This window comes from Onychostoma macrolepis, chromosome 07 (genome assembly GCF_012432095.1).
Source record: "Onychostoma macrolepis isolate SWU-2019 chromosome 07, ASM1243209v1, whole genome shotgun sequence".
Taxonomy (NCBI): domain Eukaryota; kingdom Metazoa; phylum Chordata; class Actinopteri; order Cypriniformes; family Cyprinidae; genus Onychostoma; species Onychostoma macrolepis.
Window position 1 is genome coordinate 8040434 of NC_081161.1, and position 21454 is coordinate 8061887.

The window sequence follows — 21454 nt, forward strand, 5'->3', positions numbered from 1 at the left end:
CAGGTGCAGAAGCTGGCTTCGAAAAACAAATGCATGAGTGCTGCCAGCATTGCTTTAAAGGTTGCAGAAGCGGAAGGTCAACTTGTCAGTGCTCAGACCATACGCCACACACTGCAACAAGTCGGCTTACAAAAAGCCTGCAAACAGTTTGCTGAAGACAACCTGTCCAAGAGCATGAATTACTGGAACCATGTCCTGTGGTCTGATGAGACTAAGATAGATGAGGCTGATCTGATGAGGCTCAGATGGTGTCCAGCATGTGTGGTGACACCCTGGTGAGGAGTACCAAGAAAAGTGCGTCTTGCCTACAGTCAAGTATGGTGGTGGTAGCTTCATGGTCTGGGGCTGCATGAGTGTTGCTGGTACTGGGGAGCTGCGGTTGATTGAGGGAAACATGGATTCCAACATGTGCTGTGACATTCTGAAGCAGAAGCATTCTGATGCCCTCCCTTCAGAAACTGGGCCGAACGGCAGTCTTCCAACATGATAACGACCCCAAACACACCGCCAAGATGACAACTGCCTTGCTGATGAAGCTGAAAGTGAAGGTTATGGAGTGGCCAAGTATGTCTCCAGACCCGAACCCTATGGAGCACATGTGGGGCATCCTCAAGCGGAAGGTGGAGAAGCACCATGTGTCTAACATCCAACAGCTCCGTGATGTTATTATAGAGGAGTGGAAGAGGATGCCAGCAACAACATGCGCAGCTCTGGTGAATTCCAAGCCCAGGAGGATTAAGACGGTGCTAGATAACAATGGTGCCCCTACAAAATATTGACACTTTGGACACAGTTTTGACATGTTCACTTAGGGTGTACTCATTTTAGTTGCCAGTTATTTAGACAATAATAGCTATATGCTGAGTTATATTTAGAGGACAGTAAATTTTCACTGCTATACAAGCTGCACATTGACTACTCTAAAATATACCCAAGTTTAATTTGCGTAGTATTGTCCCTTGAGAAGATATACTAAAATTGTTGCTGAAATGTGAGGGGTGTACTCACTTTTGTGAGATACTGTACAAAGGTTAATCTGGAATGAAAGTCAAGGTGACGTCTTCTCTTTGTCAGGTGTCTGAACTTGCCTCATCAATCTCGCAAGAATAAGAATTTAAAATGTGGGGTCACGGTGCACACAGCGGGGAGGAACGAGGAACACGAGACGAGGAGGAAACTCAAATTAAACAGTCTTTAATCCAGACAAGGCAGGGCAGACACACAGGAACACCGGGAGTAACGAGTAGACCAGACAAAAAAGAATTGAACAGGCAGGAACTAAATACACAGGATAATTACACACACAGCTGAACAAAATCATAAACAATCAAACTAAACAAGGAGAGGAAAAACCATATAAGGACACAAGAGGGCGGGAAACACATGACAGAGGACTGACATAACTCCCCCTTCCAGAAGGCGCGTCCTGCGCCGTAACAGTACCACCGGGGAGGGGGGCACTCTGGACAGACACGGATAGGATTACAGGACGGGGCCTCCAGGACAGATAGACAGTTCGGGGCGCCATGGCGGAGCAGGGAGCTCAGGAGGTCCCCTCGGCACCGGCCACTACACCGGCCAAAAAAAACCTTCCTTGGGGGAACTTACGGGCTCCGGGGCCCTCCGTGGGCTAAACACAGGAACAGGACTATTCACAGGAATAGGAGCCCACACTGGGCTAGGCTCGGAATCTGAGGTCCTTTACTGGGCATGACGGAAGATCCGCAGCCCTCCTTGGGCTGAACGTGGAGTCAGGGGCCTCACAGGGTTAACTCAGGAACCGCTTCCATTTCAGCGACAGTAGAGGCAGGTGGCTAGGGAATGGCCTCCGCGGCCAATACTAGAGGAGCCACCTGCCCCAGTCGAGTCTCCATGGACAAGACAAGACTAAAGCTGTTCCTATGGACACAACGACACTTTAAAATGACTCTGGTCAGGGGCTGGAGCCTGCACTGAACTCTGGTCAGGACACTGGAGAGAAACTTGGAGCTGAAAAGAGACGAAGCCAGCGGGCTTGACGTCGGAGCGACCAGGCGGGCTTGATTTCAAATGGAGGTTTCAAAAAGTATTGAATAAAAATGTACCGTTAATTGTGTCCAATGTGTATTAGAGAAAAACATTTATTTCACAATGATACTTCCCTCCATTTTAAATTCTTATTCTCCAATGAAAGGTTAGATTTTTGTGAATTTTTTAAATCATAGATCAAAAGGATTAACAATGCAGATTTATTTCCATAGCCTAAATTTAAAAGAATTGTTTTCTATTTGAATATATTTTAAAATGTAATTTATTCCTGTGATGGCAAAGCTGAATTTTCAGCATCATTACTCCAGTCTTCAGTGTCACATGATCCTTCAGAAATCATTCTAATATGCTGATTCGGTGCTCATGAAACTTTTCAAACTATTATCAAGCATTATCAGTTTTTGTATGTTCTATTTATTTTTTAATTCTTGAATCAAATAATCCTAAAAAAGATGTACCATGTGTTCCACAAAAACAGAGTAGCAATAATAATTGAGTACCAAATCAGCATATCAGAATGATTTCTGAAGGATCATGTGATTCTGAAGATTTTTAAAGACATTTTATTATTTAAAATAGAAAACAGTAATTGTAAATGGTTTCACAGTATCACCATTTTTACTGTATTTTCAGTTAAGTAAATGCAGACTTTTAAGCATATGAGACCTTTTTAAAAAAAAATTTTATAATAATTACAAATTCCTTTTTATTTTGACCAGTAGTGTATATTTTAGTATCTATTTGATTGTACAATTCATAAAAGTTGTTTTTATAGCCCACTGTCATCATGTTTTATTGTATGGAAATAAGCAGAATGAACATTCAAAATGTCTTCTTTTACGAAACTAAGAAGATCATACAAGTTTGAGGGTGAGTAAATAATGAAGTTCCAGTTTTTGAGTGAACGATTCCTCTGAGCAGCATGTCTGGAGCGTTCCTTACTCTTTACTTAGGGTAGTAATCTTCTCACTTTGGCTCTGTATGTAATAACAAATCTCAGTCTGGGTCGAATTCCCTCAGCAGAAATAAATTCTGCCTCTCCCTGAACCTGCCACATCGTGGGAGGAGTGGGCTCGCTCTGCTGTTTTGAGAACGTTCCTAAAACAGGAGCTGTCTGTTATCTGCAGAAGGTGGGAATGCTGTAAACACTCGTCTTAACTTGAGTTACTTGCCTGTTGTCTATGATTATCATATGCAAATCTCAGCTCTCATATACAGTGGCGGTAACTCTTGAGGAATTCTTGGATGGTGCACTCAAGTAAAAGCAGAGGATAATTATAGATCTGTGTTAGACTGATTAGAAGTTTCTTCTAACCTCGCCTGGCCAAGTTGACAGGGCGGCGTATCGTGGCGGCCCTTTCCAGAGAGCACGACTTCATCTCTCCACAGATATAGTTGTTGCGGACCTACAAAGGAGAAAAATAAACAATAATGATAGTTTCAATGAGAGTGAATGTATAAAATTGATATTTACACCTCTAAATTCTGATTGGATGAGCCAGGTTTAAAGCCTTGTTGAACAACAACAACAAAAATAGTTAACAGTTTAAATTGTCTGTAGGCATTTGTGGTAGCAAAGCAGATTTGCATATTCCTGTTTTACTATATTAATGTGCCAATTTGCTTGGCAACTACAGTTAGGCTAGTTTATTTATTTGCTGTGTTTACATACAGCGCATGTCAAAACTTTGGAATAATTTTTAGATTAAAAAAGACTAATGTTTATTAAAGAAGTGGCTGCATTTCCTTAATATGCTGACTTGGTACTCAGTTATTATTAATTGTGCTCAATTATTAATACTGGTTCAAATTATTATAAATGTTGAAAAGAGTTTTGGCTGCTTAATATTTTATCGGGATACTTTATAAACATTATAAATGTATTTACTGTCAAAATATATGTAAAAATATACATTTATTTTTTATTTAATATATTACTTACAGTACCTTGAGACTTGAATGAATGGTATCGGTATAGGTTTACACAAATAATATTAAGCAGCAAAATCTGAGGCTGCAAAATTTCAGCTTTGCCATCATAAATTACATTTTAAAATATAGTAAAAATACATTTGTTTTTGTTTTTTAAATTGCAATAATATTGCACGATATTACTGTTACATATGATATTACTTTTTTTGATCAAATAAATGCAGCCTTGCTGAACATAAGAGACTTTCTTTCAAAAATATTTAAAAAAAACATAATTATTCCAAGCTTTTGGGCAGCAGTGTATTAGTTTATTTATCCTCATTGTCACTGTTGCTTTATAAAAGCAATAACTCACTTGAGGTTGTGAACTGCAGTGATTTTACCATGTGATTGTTTAATGACAATATAGGCCTACTGTGCACAGAGAGTAATGTCATCTCACCTGGTGTGGCCTGACACAGTTTGAATTAAGGTTGGGATAGCGTGTTCCTGGATCTATGGAGTACAAATCAAAGTTTTTGCCGATGTTTTCAGGTGTTGTTTGAGGTAACAATCGGTACAGACTCTCCCTAGAAGAATAAAAACAAAACAACTACATAAACAAGCTATTAATAGTATTTTAAGTGCATTAACACTTTCAACATCTTTGAAATCTGAAAAAAAAAAGTTATATATATATATATATATATATATTGATTTACTGATTTATTTATTCATTCATCCTTTTAGTATGACCAAATAGTCATATATTATAGATGAAAACATGGTGGCATATTCATATGGAGCTATGTGACTGTTTGTGCATTTATTGTTTGCGCATGTTAAATTTGACCTTCACTGACCTCTCTGCCAGCACCTCGAGTGGATTTCTACCCTGCGCCCAACTTTTTACCATCCAAGCCGTGTCAAAGGCTGCCAGGAAGCCGCGGGCACAGCCGGTCCCCATAGGCCAGAAGGGCTACAGTAAGACAGACAACCACAATCACGTCAACAGAATCAAACCTAATAATCATAAATATAAATAAACACAAGAATGATTATTTAAGTATAACTACACAGTAATGTATCCTCCTCACCTCTAGAAGACTGTCTCCCACTAGTGCCACCAGCACACTGTGACCAAACCTCTCCCGGACAAGAGCAGCACTTTCTGAGGCGTACATGCTCGTGAAATCGAACATGGCCACATCAGGCTGACCGCAGTGGTTCATGGCGTAGTCCAGCGTGGGCAGCTGGTAGTGGGTGGCGTAGTCGGCTGCCTCTCGTGCGTATGCCAGCAAAGCCTCTTGATTCACGTTCTCACTGTTCAGCAGTGCCTCGGTGTCGATATAATCCTACACAATACAAAACATTCTGTTACCACACCAAACATACAGAATGTTTACTCAGTGATACTTAACTGACTGCTAGCAACTCAAAACTAATGTCTACTGACAGATTATGCGCTGTGAGCTGGTTCTTTGGTCAACATGAAACGTCATTTACAATGCATCTCACTTCTGAAATATGATATTTTTGAAACAGATATTATGAGAAAAAAAAACATAAGTTGGGACTTGATGACTGAGTAATTAAACTGTAAAAATTCTTATTCAGTACAAGAATGGAGACAGATCATCAAGACTAAAACACTTTTTAACCAAAGGGGAAAAAAACTAACTTTTTTTTAAGTTTAAGGGTCAAGATGGCTATTTTCAAAATAAATAGAAAAGTATGCATTTAGGCCTTATTAAAAGGATATTATTTATTTATTAATATATTATTATTTAGAAAAATTAAACAGTGAAACAATTTTGTTAAAAATATTATAAATGTTTCAAATAAAATGAAAGTCATGTAGTGTGACAAACATGAAGAAACATGTAGGAAACACAAATACAGTTATGAGTCTGGGTCAAGGTCAGTAAGTCTTAAAATATCAGATAATCAGATTTTAGCATGTAAAATGACTAATTCATGTTCAGGCTGTAAAATGCTCAATTCAATTTGAAGGATATAATTGTAAAATCGTGGTACAATCACTAAAAACGTATTTTAAAATGATTTTGTATTTTAATATTGAAAATATTAAGATATGTACACTCACATGTTAACAAGATCTAAGTAAAATATTTTATTTCTTGATGAGTACACCACATTTTCAAGTCCTTAAATGTAAACTTTTGTAGAATATAGTAGTGTACTTCTTCAAAATCACACACACACACACACACACACACACACACATGCATGCTAGTAAAAACAACACCAAAAACACACAAACAAAAAACTATTATCTGAAAATAAGTTTTAATATCTTATGCAACTTTGTTCCTCAAGTAAATTTATCTTGTTGTTAGGATGCTTAAATATTTTGATATATCAAATAAAATATATCAACGAAAAAGAAATCAATATTTTATATATATGTACATATACACATACTGGGGGTGGCACTATAGTGGTGCAGAAATTACACACTTCATCTTGAATAGAAAAATCCAGATCTTTGCAAAACAGACACTAAATAAAATATCTGCCTTCAGACAGTGTAAAAAAAGGGCTTGAGGAAATATTGAATGACTTTCCAAAGCTGGTCACAATCCAAAATAGGTGAAGACTGTCAGCCGCACACTCAGTTCTAGCACTTGACTCACTGCGTGAATCAGATCAGCACAGACAGTGCCAACAACCCTAATGTGCGTCAACAACGAGGCCCAAGAACTCAGAGTACCAGAGAGCGTTTGTGACTGTGTCTCTCTCCCCCTGATAAATATGTGCTCCTTAGGAGTGTTTATAAGCCTCTGCACTCTTCTTGTGTTTTTAGGCGTCTGGTCCCTCCATCTTGCAGGAAGCTGAGGAAAATAGTTGACTCAACACTTGCCACAGAGAAAAGCAACCAACTCACATGAATGATGACACCCTTGTCCAGCAGGCTCTGCTTCTTAGCTGTCATGACAAAGTAATGTGTGTTGTCTCTGTAGTAGACGATGTTCTCTAGATCAATCCCTACGAAAGAGACAAAATTGTGGTATTACTTAAATCTGTAACATCTTCATGCCTGTAACATGACAAAACGAATCTCATGAGGTCAGAGTGAGTTTAATACAGGATTTTAAAGGAATTCAGTTTCAAAGGGGTACGAGTCACGACAGGTATACAAAGCATACGTAAGAGTTTGGAGGGAGGAAGCCCATAATCCCTGGAGGATAAACATTTACGTGACAAATCAGAGCAAGAGGACGATAACTGAAATATGGCCACTCCTACCAGCAGATAACACTGACACGCTTATGGAAAACATCGCAGGAAGAGGTGAAAGTACATAGTTGAGATGGTTGGGAGATATTTCTTTAATATCCAGGGAGCTGGATGCTTAGTTTAGACTAATGTGGTGTATTTTTAGTGGCTAATGTGGCAGATATTGCTCACCAGTTTCCTGTCTGAGATCCTGAAAGAATTTCTGGTTGAAGATGAAGGCAACTCCACTTATCTCCTCGACCTTTGCCTCAGCGGTGGTGTTTCTGTTGATAAAGTTTGCTGTTATGGCGATGGCCAGTTTTCCACGAAATTCCTTCCTCCTGAACCCTGAGAAAGAGAGAGAAGAAGGAGGAAAAACAAGGGGGGGAAGGGTTTAGAAGTTTATAACGTTGCATTTGTTTCCTCGTGTTTGATAGAAGTAAACGAATGCAACACAAACATGCCACTCTACCAGTATTACAAGCCCATTATTTTTGGTTCACAGATGCTCAATTAAACCAAAGGCAAAGTCCACACTGAATACTGCCCATCTGAAGATATATATATATAGATAGATAGATATATATATATATATATATATATATATATATATTAAGTAATATATCAATTTAACTGTATTGACACTATTGAATGAGAAAATTTGAATTAAGACTTAATTAAGCTGGATAATGACAAACTTTACAACATCGAAACTTACTAAACTGAACTGAAACAACACTGAAATAAATTGAGCTGAATTATGACACTATTGTCTAATATAGAGCTGCCTCAAAGCTGAAATTGAATTTTTATTAAGTAGTATTATTGTTAACTAAAACTAAATTAAAAAATAATTACTTGAAATAAAATTAAAAACTTAAACTTATTTTATTTTAGCTAGTTGCCAAGACAACAGTTCTCATTTTAATTTAGTTTAACTTGAATTACTAAAATAACTAAAACTAAATAAACTCAAACTAAAACTTGAAAAATTAAAACATATAAAAATAAAATCAAATTCAAAATATTAACAAACATAGTATATCAATGACAAAAATATAACACTTGATTTGACTTGAAGATAGCTGATGATTAATGAACAGTTATGGGCTGATATTTCACAGCCTACCAAGGCTTCGTCTGCACAGTTGCAATATTTTTGAAAATATTTTCTATTCATTTTAGCCTCTTTCCACACATTAGCAGCATTTTGCGGTTGGTCATTGAAAACTGAGATTTTTGAAATTGCCTTTTAAATTGAGGACTTTCAAAACATTATTTTCTGTAATGCATGTGGACAGGTTAAGTGGAGATGCTGGAATTTTGTAACATCATGAACACAACTTGCAAATGATTTCTGGGTGAACTATCCCTTTAATCACTGAATATGTGAAGTAAATCTCTCCAGTTGCAAATTCCTATAATATTCATCTGTTGTTTTTAAAGCCCTTATGCATTTTGTATGGATCTAGAGATTTCCTAAGACACTGCTGATATGCACAACAAATAAAAAGGCAAAAACTGCCTTTTCAGAATATTTGTACTCAAATAAAGAATAATTTGATCCTTAAAGAGATCGAATAAATGTTCTGTTTATGTATTTTTTTTATTTTTTGGATACTCTGATTGACTCGAGAGAGATTTGTATTGCATCATGCCTGATAAAGATGTGTTAGAGGCCTACAAAAACAGGAACATAAAGTGCCTTTATGCATTAGCCAAATAAGTTCATCCCAGCCTGGCAAATTTTACAAAAACGGCACAAGCTGTTCATTTTTAATGGCTGTTGAGTGGGTTGACTTGGGTCGTGGAGAATTGGCTCTGCTTTCTCATCCTGCAAAATAATGTATGAGGCTCTACAGAGCTTCTCTACAAACAGACACAGATTTGATTAAGAGCCAGAACTGTTCCATTACTGCCATGTTGTTAACTCACTAAGACATCAGTTCTCCTCTTCGTCATCTGCGTTATTCGGTCCAAATTCAGCTGCATTCGTCTGACCGCTGCTCTGCCTCAGATTGGGATAAATTTAACTTTCCCTAGACGTCCTGAACTAGCTCACTTAATGTCCAAAACAAGCTGGGTTTGTTTTTCCCTGAAGTTACTCAAAATTGTGCAATGAGCTAACATCTCATAGTTTGGAAGGCCCCACAAATGGCCTTTTTAGGAAAAAGCATCTGATTAGGGATAAGCACAAAGATGACGAACTTGGAAAACAGAGTCCAACGGACACACATCATCAGCTGAAAAGTGTTCAGAAACCTTGAGAACTCCTCAAGAGCACATGTTGACTCGCTGATCTCATATATAACCGGTGGGCGGCTGGTGACATCATGCAGTATCACTTTACACAGCAGAACTTGATTTTATGGCTTAATAACCTTCTTGGATGAAACAATCCATTCTAGGCACTTCGGCCAAGAGCATGGGCCAAATTTTAAGGTTGTTTTAATGATAGAAAAAGTGCAACAAAGAGAGGTTTTGGATTATATCTGAAGAAGTTTTATTAGTGCTGATTAAAGGAATAGTTCACCCAAAAATGAAAATTTGCTGAAAATGTGCCATTCGAGATGCAAATGAGTTTGTTTCTTCATCGGAAAAGATTTAGAAATTTGGATCACTTGTTTACCAATGGATGTTCTTCAGTGAATGGGTGCCATCAGAGTGAGAGTCCAAGCAGCTGATAAAATCATCACAATAATCCACAAGTAAGTAATCCAGACGACTCCAGTGCATTGTCAATTTCTTGTAAACTGAAAAGCTGTATGGATTACTTGTGGACTATAGTGATGTTTTTATCAGCTGTTTGGACTCTCATTCTGACGGCACCCATTCACTGCAGAGGATCCATTGGTGAGCAAGTAATATAATGCTCAATTTCCCCAAATCTGTTCAGATGAAGAAACAAACTCATCTACATGATTTTCAGTAGATTTTCAGTAAATTCTACATTTGCCATTTTGCTCAAATTCATAGTTTGTGCCCTAGATGAACTGTGTGACTTGTTGAGAAGTGTGCTATTATTTTATTTGAAAGAGCATATGACATGCTATTTTCATGTACAAGCTATCATATTTTAGTGAGGTACAATTTTAGTAACTTCTAGAACAGTTTGTAATCATAGAGCAAAGATTATTATAGCCTCTTAGTTACTGTGCAAACAGAGGGTTGCATGTGTGTTTATGATAGTTCACATAATATATGTAATTCAGCATGGCAGGTTTTACATTTTATTTCTCATGAGCAGCGATTGCATCATCTTTACCCATTTGAGCTCATACCTTCTAAAGAGTTTCGTCTCCCATCGGCTCCCACCACCACATCAAAGTCGAAGTCGGCCACAGGATGATCCGCAGGCCGGATCTCTGCCCTCCAACCCGGCCCTGCAGAAACAAAGGCAATCATTCAGCTGCAAAAGTGACAAATCACAATTGAGATCTTTTTAATATCTCCTAGAGAACAATGAGATTTCTTCGATGCTTTTCAGATGTTTCTACTGAGAAGATGACACTAGTATTCTTGAGTTTCAGAGAAGATCTCAACGGTGTCTCAAACTGTGCTCAGATTTGTCAAATTCTGCAAAAGTCTGTGTTTTAAATATGATCTCAAACATTTCTCATCAAACTCTCCAAAGACTTCTTTATCTGCGCCGCTACCATTTTAATTTCATAGCTCTGTACTCTTACTGCATGCCAGGCATTGACTCATTTGTTAGGAGAATTAAAAATAGACATATCTTGCTTTTCAGATGATTCTACTAAGAAAAGAAACTCTAGTAATCTCCAAGTTTACTCTTGAGTTTGAGAAGCGATCTTCACAACAACTAAACTCCAAAAACATAATTATCTGAGCTGTTATCCACATTAATTTTATAGCTCTTTATTTTTACAGCATGCCAACAATTAACTCTGTTGTTTCTATTTTTATTTCTCCAAAGAAATTTCAGAAGCATCTAAGAGTTGAAACAAAACTGGGAACTCATTAAATCTCCCAAGCAACATCTGAGCAATATTTTTTCCTCTGAGGAGGACAGGAGCTGGGTGGAGCGATAGGACAATAAATAAAAATATCAAAATATTTCAATACACTTCACCTAAGTTTACTTCTGACAAACTGTTCTTGCTGTAAGTGAACCGCAGGTTGTTTAAAATGAAAATAATCTGCTAAATGAAAACATATTTTTCTAACAGCTACATATTTCAACAAGACCAGGTTATGTTACTCATGTATGCATTATGCAATCGTGCCAAGAACATGCATTCCAGAAACATGCAGTCACAGCAAGTTCATTAATAAAACGGCTATTATTAATAAAAGCCAACCATCAATGTCAAACATTTAGAGTCCAACTTAAAAGCAAAATAAACCAAAATTGTTTAACACATACAAGCTGAGAACCTGAGATCCAACTGAACTATATCTAGGATCATGAGTCTCGCTCAAGGCCATAGTACTGGGTCACAGCAATAACACATTCTTAATTTAGAAAGCACTTTTGTTTTTATCTGCCTGCTGTCATTGCTGTTGAAGGGAGAAAGATAGATTGCCAATGGTCTAGAAGTCTAGGGGAGAAGCTTACGCAATGTTGTTCTACCATAGATGACCAAAGTGGCCACATATGGAAACACACTCCTTGGACCTTTGAGTTGTGTTTCTAATTATCAAGATCAACTAATCAGTTTCTTCTTTCTCTGATCTTTAAAAATCTTCTGAAATGAGATAGCAGAGCGGTGTGTAACGGGTGAACGCGATGCATGCTATGTAGTCATAAAATGAGACTTGGATGCAGGAGGGGAGAGTGAAGTGGATCTGAACACTTTTCCATGGGCATTAAAGTTACATTAACAGCTCTGCAGGTGTTGTTTGGTTGTCATGGAAACAGCTATTATAGTGAGGCAGGAAGCACTCCATCCCTTCATCTTCCTGGTAATGACAGACCAGCCCAGAAAACCTTAAACAGCTCCAAAGAAAATGTTGTAATAAAGAGACAGCAAAATCAAAAGAACCCAGATCCATCAAGATGAGTATAGATTAACATTTCAATACTCAAGCTTATGTGGTGTCTAATAAAACTATGGGATATTAAGTTCAATCAAAGTAGTGGGATATATGGGTATTCTGGTTATAAACAGGCTTAGAAAGCAGACTGAAAAGTATTTATAATACCAGTGAAAAGTTTGGACACACTTGACTGAATGTACTGAATGTATGTTTCTTATAATTAACAAAGACATTTTAAATAAAATCAAGTATTTAGTTTTAATGGATAAGAGGGAGCAGATATTAAAGGAATAGCAGCCAAAAAGTGTCTAGCATACGTGTGAACTCTTCCAATAATGGAAAAAATATCATCCCATGACACAGCTCAGGAAGGTGATATAATGGCTGCATCCGAAATCGCATACTCTCTTGAGTAGGAACTTATTTTGGATAAGTAACTACTTTGCTACTGCTAAAAAAACATGTTAGTATGAATGTGTGTAGTATGAATATAATCTAGATGTACTACATTCTCACATGACCTATTAGTGTTACTTGCCTCACTTTACTGCTATTCACAAATTCTCTCCCGTGGCCTCATGGGATAGTAAAGTGTCCATATTATGCACACTTCAGAATCCCACTGGAAATAGTAGGTCATCCGGATACTTTTTGCCTACTCTTTTATGAGTACTGTAAATTCAAACATACTTCTTTTGTCACATTCTGTTTATAGTAGGGAAGTATGCGATTTTAAATGCAGCCAATATCTATCTGGAACCAAGACTAGTGGTTTTCAAACTAGTGGATCACCAGGATCAACAGGGTCCACAAAGGGAATGCTACAAAGCAAAACAAAACAAAACATTATTTTTGGTTCATTTTGCTTTCTAAACACTGTTCAGAAAGCATTAGATCCCAAATTATTTTACTGTTATTTTACTCTCATTATTTATTTATTTTTAAATTATTAAATTATTTTAAATTAATTTCTGATGAAATCAGAATATCTGTCTATGACACATATTTATAATATTTGTATTTTCATACATACATAACTTTTACAAAGGGGGACCCTCACAAACGGATCATAAAGGTTTGAAACCCATTATCCAAACAAAGGACAGCTACTTTGAAGAAGCAAATATATAAAATAGCATTTCGTGATGGCTACATGACCTTATATTACCATCTGTGTTGTTTTTATAGTATTGTTATCTTCTTTTCAGTAGCCAAAAACAGCAAAGCATGGCGCTAGCAACACCAAGTTCATGGGTTCATTTCCCAGGGAAAGCAAGAACTGATAAAAATGTCAAATGTGTACTTTGAATGCAATGTAAGTCACTTTTGAATAAAAGCGTCTGCCAAATGTAAATGTTTACAATTCTAGAAGTAGCAATAATAAACATTGAGTAGGTGTGTCCAAACTTTCGACTGACGTCTAGTCTGCATCTGGGGCCGTCAGTCTCACCCTCATTCTCCTGATCCTCTGGAGGCTCCATCAGCTTGACGAACTCCACATTTACGTGAAACTCCACACCCAGAAGCAGAGCGATCTTCAGGAGCATGAGCTGGAGCTGCCGAATGCCTGCCAAACCCAGCCAGAGCAAGAACCATTAGCCTCACAGTCACGCTAACACTGCCTCACTTATAAAAACACCAACCAATAGAACTAACAGATGTGAGAACAGAAATATCGTCATTAGAGTGGCAGGATAGTAGTTTCACTTAGTGCTTCATCTTTTGGATAGTTCATCCAAATATGGAAATTCTATCATCGTCTCTTTTCCATACAATGAAAATGGATAGGGACTGGGACTGTCAAGCTCCTAAAAGGACATTAAAACAACAAAAATGTAGTTCATATGACTAATGTGATAAATTCCAAATCCTGTAAAGTCATACAATAGCTTTGTGTGAGAAACAAACTGAAATATAAGTCTTGACAGCGACTGGTCGCCATCTACTTTACTGTATGGAAAGAGCAGCCTTTTCTTTTGTTTTCCACAGTAAACAAACGAATATATATATATATATATATATATATATATATATATATATATATATATATATATATATTGTTGATGTGAGGCAATAGCTTGTTTTAATGATTTACTGCTTGTTCAATATAAGTAAATGAAACAATATATAAATTAGAGTTTACTTGCAACTGCACTTAAATACTTAATTTAATAGGATTAGCTACAATTACTAAATTAAATTGAGGTTGACAGTGTTATTTTAGTATTATTTATATTATTATAGTTTTTATTACTATTTTGATTTAGCTCTTATTTTTATATTTTCGGTTTTCATTTTAATTAGTTTAATTTCTAGTAATTATTTCTAGTAAAAATGTGATTCTTTGTCATTTATTTATTTATTTATGGTTTAATTTATTTAGTTATTTTAGTTATTTATTATTAGTTATTTTAGTAATTTAGTTATTTATTTTTCATTCCAGTTTGTAATTGTAGTGCTGTAAATTTATTTGAATATACTTAAATTAGTTGGCAACTAGTTATTTTTATAACTGTTAGTTATTTTTATTTCATCTTTACTTCAATTAACAAATATGCTTTTAGTTTTAGTTAATTATAATAACTATAGTGAGTGAATGAGTTTAGACTTTAACTCTAAACTTATTAGGGTTTACAGTGTAGATTTTTGGTTGATATATCACTGTGGATAAACACAACAAAGGTAACATATACTGCATATATAGAAAAAAGAAGGGCTATCAAAAGAATGAGAAGAGGAACTACTGCTATAAACAAGGAAGTTATGATAGGTTGCTTATAATATGATTAAATGAACACAGAGAATGAGGAGTTGCTTCAGAACTCACTGATGTGGTCTATTGCTCCAGCACAGAACTTTCCATAGAACTTCTTGGCTCCTAAGGCCCTGAGGTCATGAATGGTGTAGGGCCAGAGATGTAGGACGTTGTTCCTTGAGAATGTATCTCTCTTCTCTATTACCACCACTTTGGCTCCGAGGAAAGCTAACTCGATGGCAGTCCGCAAGCCGCAGGGGCCCCCTCCAATTATCAAGCACTGAAAGTTACAATCAGAAATTCAGAGAATCAGCAGGGTAAGAATTTAACCAAGGTCACTATTTTCATTTAAAAAACAGAGAAAGTACAGAACAAATGGGTGACTTTTGTTTTCATTGCTTTTTAGATTCCACAAATACATATAAAAGAAGGCAATACAGATGTCTAAGACATCGCTTCCTCTCTAGGACCTCTGTGCCTTTTATAATACCTTGTGTATTTTTTTCTTTATTGAAATTCAAGGAGCCTATTTTACTCTGTGGTGAGCAAACAGTTCTTGCCCACTCTTTCAGGAAGTATCCTAGAAAGCAGAAAATCTTAGCAGACAAGCTCAAAGAAAAGGAAGCACTAACGCAAATGTTTATCCAAGCACCACATCACAACCAGTGCCGATAACTGGAGGCGCGTGTGTGATTTCATCAGCATTAATTCATAATTACAGTCCTGTCATATCAAAGGCATGATTCATGCATCAGGCTTGTATGAATGCATGAAGTCAAGACGTCAGGTTTCGGGACGTGTCTGAGAATGCCTGCTGTGGGTATGACTTCATCCTCTCTGGTCTAGTGATGAGAGATAACTTTTTATGTGGAGAGATGATCTTCACACAAATCTATTCTTGAGTCACAGAAGAGATCCACGTATTGGACTCACATCACGCAAAGCTTTAGCTCATTTTCAGCCCAGATGGTACAATGTGACTTTTTTTCTACTTGATCTATTCATTTCCTGCCCCTCCTATGATTTCCCACACACATAGCCAACTTCAGGATGGTTAATTGACCTCAAAATAAGGAAGCAGCAGTGAGTGCAGCAAGCGCTTCCTGTCACAGTGTGCATACAGCAAAGACTCTCAGCCTGTGCTGTGATCGATATTGTGATATGCTCGGGTTTCAGCCCCTCCTGATCCTGGATCTTATCATGTTTATTTAGACCTCAATGCCTGTGTGGATAGTTGTCCCTGGCACTGTGTCAGTTGTGGCTATTTTCAGATCTCAGCCTGCTAGAAGCACAGATAATTTCATTAAAAGGCCTTCAGCTTTCATTAATAAAAAAATAAGACAGAGACTTAGACATTATATGCTTAGTGTGTGTTTCAACCCTGTTACTTACAAATATATTTGTGTGTGTGAATAACAGGGTTGACAGTGTCAATAGGAATGTGTTTGTACTGTTGAGTAATGGGGTTAATAATATCAAAAGAAGTCGACAAAATGTTTATTTTAGTGTAACAGGGTTGAATGTACCAACAGGCCTCCATGTGTGTATTTTTGAATAATAGGGTTGAATGTTTCAATAGGACTCTCTCTCTGTGTGTGTGTGTGTGTGTGTGTGTGTGTGTGTGTGTGTGTGTTACTCAAAATTTGAGTAACAGAGTATCAGTAAAAATGGTGTATTTTTAAGTAACAAGATTGCAGGTATCAACAAAAATGTGATTGTGTATTTGTGAATAACAGGGTTGAATGTATTAATATAGGCTGTGTGTCTAATTTGAGTAACAGAGTTGAAATAAATCGACATAATTTGTGTATTTTTAAGTAACATGATTAAACATATCAGTAGGAATGTTTTTGTGAATTTGTGAGTAACAGGGTTGAAAGAATCAATAGAAATTGTGTATTTGAAGTAACAAGATTGCAGGTATTAACAAAAGTGTGTTTGTGTAATTGTGAATAATAGGGTTGAAAGTCTCAATATTGACTGTGTGTGTTTTCTGAGTAACAGAGTTGAAAAATATTGACAACAATTGAGTATTTTGTATAACAAGATTAAAAGTATCAGTAGCAGTGTTTTTGTGCATTTGTGAGTAACAGGGTTGAAAAAATCAATAGAAATTGTGTATTTGAAGTAACAAGATTGCTAGAATTAACAGGATTATGTTTGTGAGTAACGGTGCTGAAAGTATCAATAGCAGTGCATAGCAGTAGTGGAGAAAGTATTGCGGTTGGAGAAATGCGTACAGAGAAAACAAGCAAGTATTAAATGCCTAAGGGGAGATCTGTTATTCATCAGTGCTGCAGGTATGAGGCTGGCAGACGCAGGTGGCCGCTGCACTGTCTGGACAGGTCTGTCTCTGCACTGCTGCTTTTGATTACACTGGATGGACCAGTTACCACCACCAGCACAGACTGACAGGCCAGGTGCACAGTTTCTGTTTGACTTTACCCTCACTAAAAGCCACAGAGAATGAACAAAGACAGCCTATTCAGAAAAGACAGAGAGCCACGCAGCCACTCCAGGGAGAAGATTTACCATCCCTACAGACTAATGAAACGCTCCATCAGTCAGAGCAGATATGAACACAATGATAACTCTTTTGTTTCTGCTCATCCCCACCCTGAAACCAAGCAGAACAGTAGTCCAGAGGTGAAGTTTCCTGTTGAGTCAGCATGGAGCTGTTTCCTGTCCATCAGTGGGTGCTCAAAATCATGCACTTTTTTTTGGTTGCCCGTAGTAAAGGCAAAATAACAAATTATTAAAATACGAATACGTTTTCTAATGAAATCAGGTCTTTCCTAATTAAATCAAACTGAGAGCAAATGGAGACAAACACCTCCTGTTTGTCAAATTTTTTACTTGAAAAAACAATTCAGAAGAGATCTCAAAAATGTCTTAAATTGTTGTCCGCTTTGCCAGACCACCAAAAAGTGTGCTGCACTTTTTTATAAAACCATTCCTGAGCGCTGCATCTTGCGTTTTGAGGCGTAAAGATAAATTGTGTGAATGGCCCCTTATTGTATCTCAATAATCATCATACAAATGTTTGTTGAAAAATCTAAGACAAATATAATACTAAAAAATAATTATAACTGTGAATATTTCATTTCCCAATCTGTAAAAAAACAACCTCAGAGCAATAAAAAAATATTTTCATATTTTCCTCTTTTTAAAATCCAGCCAATCACTGTAGAGGCCAACGTCTGCTGTAAAGTCCCATCACACCACTGCCACTTCAGGCTGGTTCAGCCTCTTTTATCTCATGGAAAAGTCTGTAGGACAGGAACTGGCAGCATAACCTGCCAGATGAGACTTCCTGGTGAAAGCCACGGTATGTGTTGAACCAACAGTCACTTTACACAAAGCCCAGTGGAACAGAGACCACCTCACTGCAGGACCAATAACTTAAACCCAGACACACATACTTATCCTGCTTCTAGCACACAATGTGATCACAGTTTGCTTGAGCAGTTTGCTCAATTAGACATCACACCACCAGAGAAAGCTGCTCGATGGACTGAAGCAGACCACCAGGAGAGCAGTCCAGATTCACAAGCATTAAGGCCTGTATGAGAATAAAAAAAGGCAGGTGAAATGGCTGATATCTCTAGTGTAATGGAACAAAAGTCCTGGTAATGAGTGTTAGCGTATAATGCCACTGTATGATTTGTTTACATTGTTCAAGTAATCATGAGTCACAAAGTCACAGCTGTAAGCATATGTCTAGCAGACTGCACACATGCTCAAACATACACAAAGAGAAGAACTTGACTTTCCCAACAGTGCTTCTTCGCATGAGCTCACAGAGTCTGGGTCAGGAGCTCACACTGCTCAGACTGAGGAACGGCTCCAAGTATTTACCACAAAATCCGGTGGTGAAACCACTACACCACCCCTGAAATACAGCCCAAAAATTTATGAGAAGAATTTAAAAGAAACTTTTTGTGTCAACTTTAACTGCTGCCCAATGTGGGAATCCATTTAAGAGTCATTCTGTGAAACAGATCAAGTGTTAATAAAACTGCATTGTGCCATACCAAACTAACATTAAAAAACGCTAATATATATTTGGAAATACACTTTGGGGGCAGTTTTTTTTTTTTTTTTAAAGAATAAATGAATTTATTCAATAAGGATGCAACTGATCAAATATGATAGTAATTACTTTTAGATCATAGCAAAAGTTTTCTATTTCATAAAAATGCTCATCAAAAGAATCTGTGAGTTTCCTGAAAGTTTCAACAAAAAATATTAAGCAACACAACTGTTTTTAACATTAATAATAAAAAGAAATGTTTCTTGCACACCACATCGTCAAATTTAGGATGATTTCTAAAGGATCGTGTGACACTGAAGGCTGGAGTAATGATGCTGAAAATTCAGCTTTGCCACCACAGGAATAAATTACATTTTAAAATATATTAAAACTGAATAATATTGTTTTAAATTTTTATAATATTTCACAGTTTTTACTGTATTTTTGATCAAATAAATGCAGCCTTGGTGAGCAGAAGAGACTTATTATTGCTTCAAAAACATAATAATTTTTAAAAAATTATGTGAGAAAAAAAACGACTAATAAAAAAGACATGAAACTAACACTGCTAGAATTGTGTACAATCAGAATCAAGTATTCCTGAAACCTGTGTAGTAATCACTAAACAAAATTTACATATGTTAATAAGAATGATACAGGAATCAGATATATCACTGCCTGAATTACAAAAACACTCACTGGCTGTGTTAAAATTGTTTTAGGTAACACTTTATTTCGGTAGTCCACTTTAGACATTCTACTAAAAGTAAGTAACTTTGCAACTACATGTCAACTAGCAGTCGTTAGAGTATTAGTAGACTGTCTGCTTAATATCTTCTAACACTTTATTTTGACGGGTCCGTAACATACAACATACTGAGTATGAGAAACTTTGCAAGTATATGTCAACTTATTTTACTAACCCTAAACCTACCCTAACAGTCTACTCTGAGAGTTAGTAGACATGTAGTTGCAAATTAATGAGAGTTAGTTGATATGTAGTTACAAAGTTACTTATAGTTAGTAGAATGTCTAAAGTGGACTATCAAAATAAAGTGTAACCTTATTTTAGCATATTTTGTTTGCAGTGAATGTCTAAACTTTTAGATTAAGCCTCTGAGTTCTCTGCAGTGGTAATAAAGCCAGTATAAAACAATAAAACAGGCAGTTGAGCTGTCCTGCAGGTTGATAAAGAGAGAATGAGCTCATATCCTGCACAGACTGTGAATCTGGCAGACAGTTGGAGGCTGGTGAGCAGTGATATCGTGTCAGTCTTCCTAAACCACACCTTTTTTCCCCCAACTCAACTCAAGTCACAACAGGATGAAGGGGCAGATGGTCTGTTATTCATCAGGATGTTAAAACACCTTTCCAATGCCTGTTTAATGTGCAGAATTAACTAAGTAAGCCATTTGAAGGTTGGCTTCCAGATGAGAGCAGACACTCTCTGTTGCTTTCAAAACATTGCTTTGTCTGTTGCTGCAATTCACAAAGTCAGCCTCCGACTCAACCAATGGCATGAGTTTGAGATGCGACAAGCTGTTTGTCTGATGAATGGTGATGGACTAGTAAGGGTCCGATGCTTAATGCAAGTATTTAAATAATGAACCATTTTAAAGTTACAGCATGCCTGGCTTGTCTGAACCAGTGCCATTAGGCAACACTGTTCTGGCTTTGATTAAAGTGTGCAGAACAGCCCTTCGCCAGGATTACTGTATATAATTACCATCTTTATTACAAAGAGGTAAATTGCACTCTAAAAAGAGCTGCATAATTACGCTCCTTCACATCAGAAGCGTTAGTGGGCCGTTTATTGTACGTATGAAGTGAACTTGTTAAATTATGCTCTCTTTGAAACACTTCAAACGCTCACTAACAATAAGCTGAGCTTGATTCCATGCAGCCTTTCAAAGTGTGTGTGTGTGTGTGTGTGTGTGTGTGTGTGTGTGTGTGTGTGTGTGAGAAGGGGGAAGTTCTCATAATGAACAAGACAAGAGTCTGATCTTCTAAAATAATCAGATCTGCTGAGTGATGCTGTCTCTGGGCCCTTCGAGGGCCCTTTGAGACAGGTTGTGGAAATGTACAGGAATTTGTTTTATCTTTATGATTTTTTGATATATAAACTTAAGTGTCAGGTACATTGAAAAATGATCTGCAGGGATATTATGACTAAAGTTAAAAGGATAGTTCTCCCAAAAATGAAAATTCTGCATTTATTCACCCTCGTGTCATTCCAAAGACATCTGTTTATCTTCAGAAAAAAAATCCATCCATGCATCCATATTTTTAATATTTTCTGCTTATTTTTGTCTATCCATCGAAAGTCAACACAACCAAAATTCAAAAAAACGAAATAAAGACATTGTAAAAGTAATCCAGTCACACTTTATTTTAAGGTTCAATTCTCGTTATTAACAAACCATTAACTCTGACTTTTGCCGCAATAAACTCCTAATATGCTGCTTATTAATAGTTAGTAAGGTAGT

At 36.8% G+C, this 21454-nt stretch overlaps 1 protein-coding gene across 12 annotated transcripts in view; it reads right to left on the reverse strand.

Annotated features, from left to right (window-relative positions):
• mical2a (microtubule associated monooxygenase, calponin and LIM domain containing 2a) overlaps positions 1-21454 on the reverse strand; it is a 61731-nt gene that overhangs the window by 21510 nt on the left and 18767 nt on the right. For all 12 annotated transcript variants that reach the window (XR_009271954.1, XM_058781191.1, XM_058781189.1 and 9 more), the window contains exons 3-11: positions 15008-15215; positions 13631-13747; positions 10461-10562; positions 7372-7527; positions 6848-6948; positions 5037-5294; positions 4803-4918; positions 4403-4529; positions 3344-3434 (exon numbers count right to left, since the gene is read on the reverse strand). Coding sequence is in view for 11 of the 12 variants with exons in the window: in XM_058781191.1 (XP_058637174.1) it covers positions 3344-3434; positions 4403-4529; positions 4803-4918; positions 5037-5294; positions 6848-6948; positions 7372-7527; positions 10461-10562; positions 13631-13747; positions 15008-15215 (1276 nt within the window). In the remaining variant the exon portion in view is untranslated. The remainder of the gene's footprint in view (positions 1-3343; positions 3435-4402; positions 4530-4802; positions 4919-5036; positions 5295-6847; positions 6949-7371; positions 7528-10460; positions 10563-13630; positions 13748-15007; positions 15216-21454) is intronic.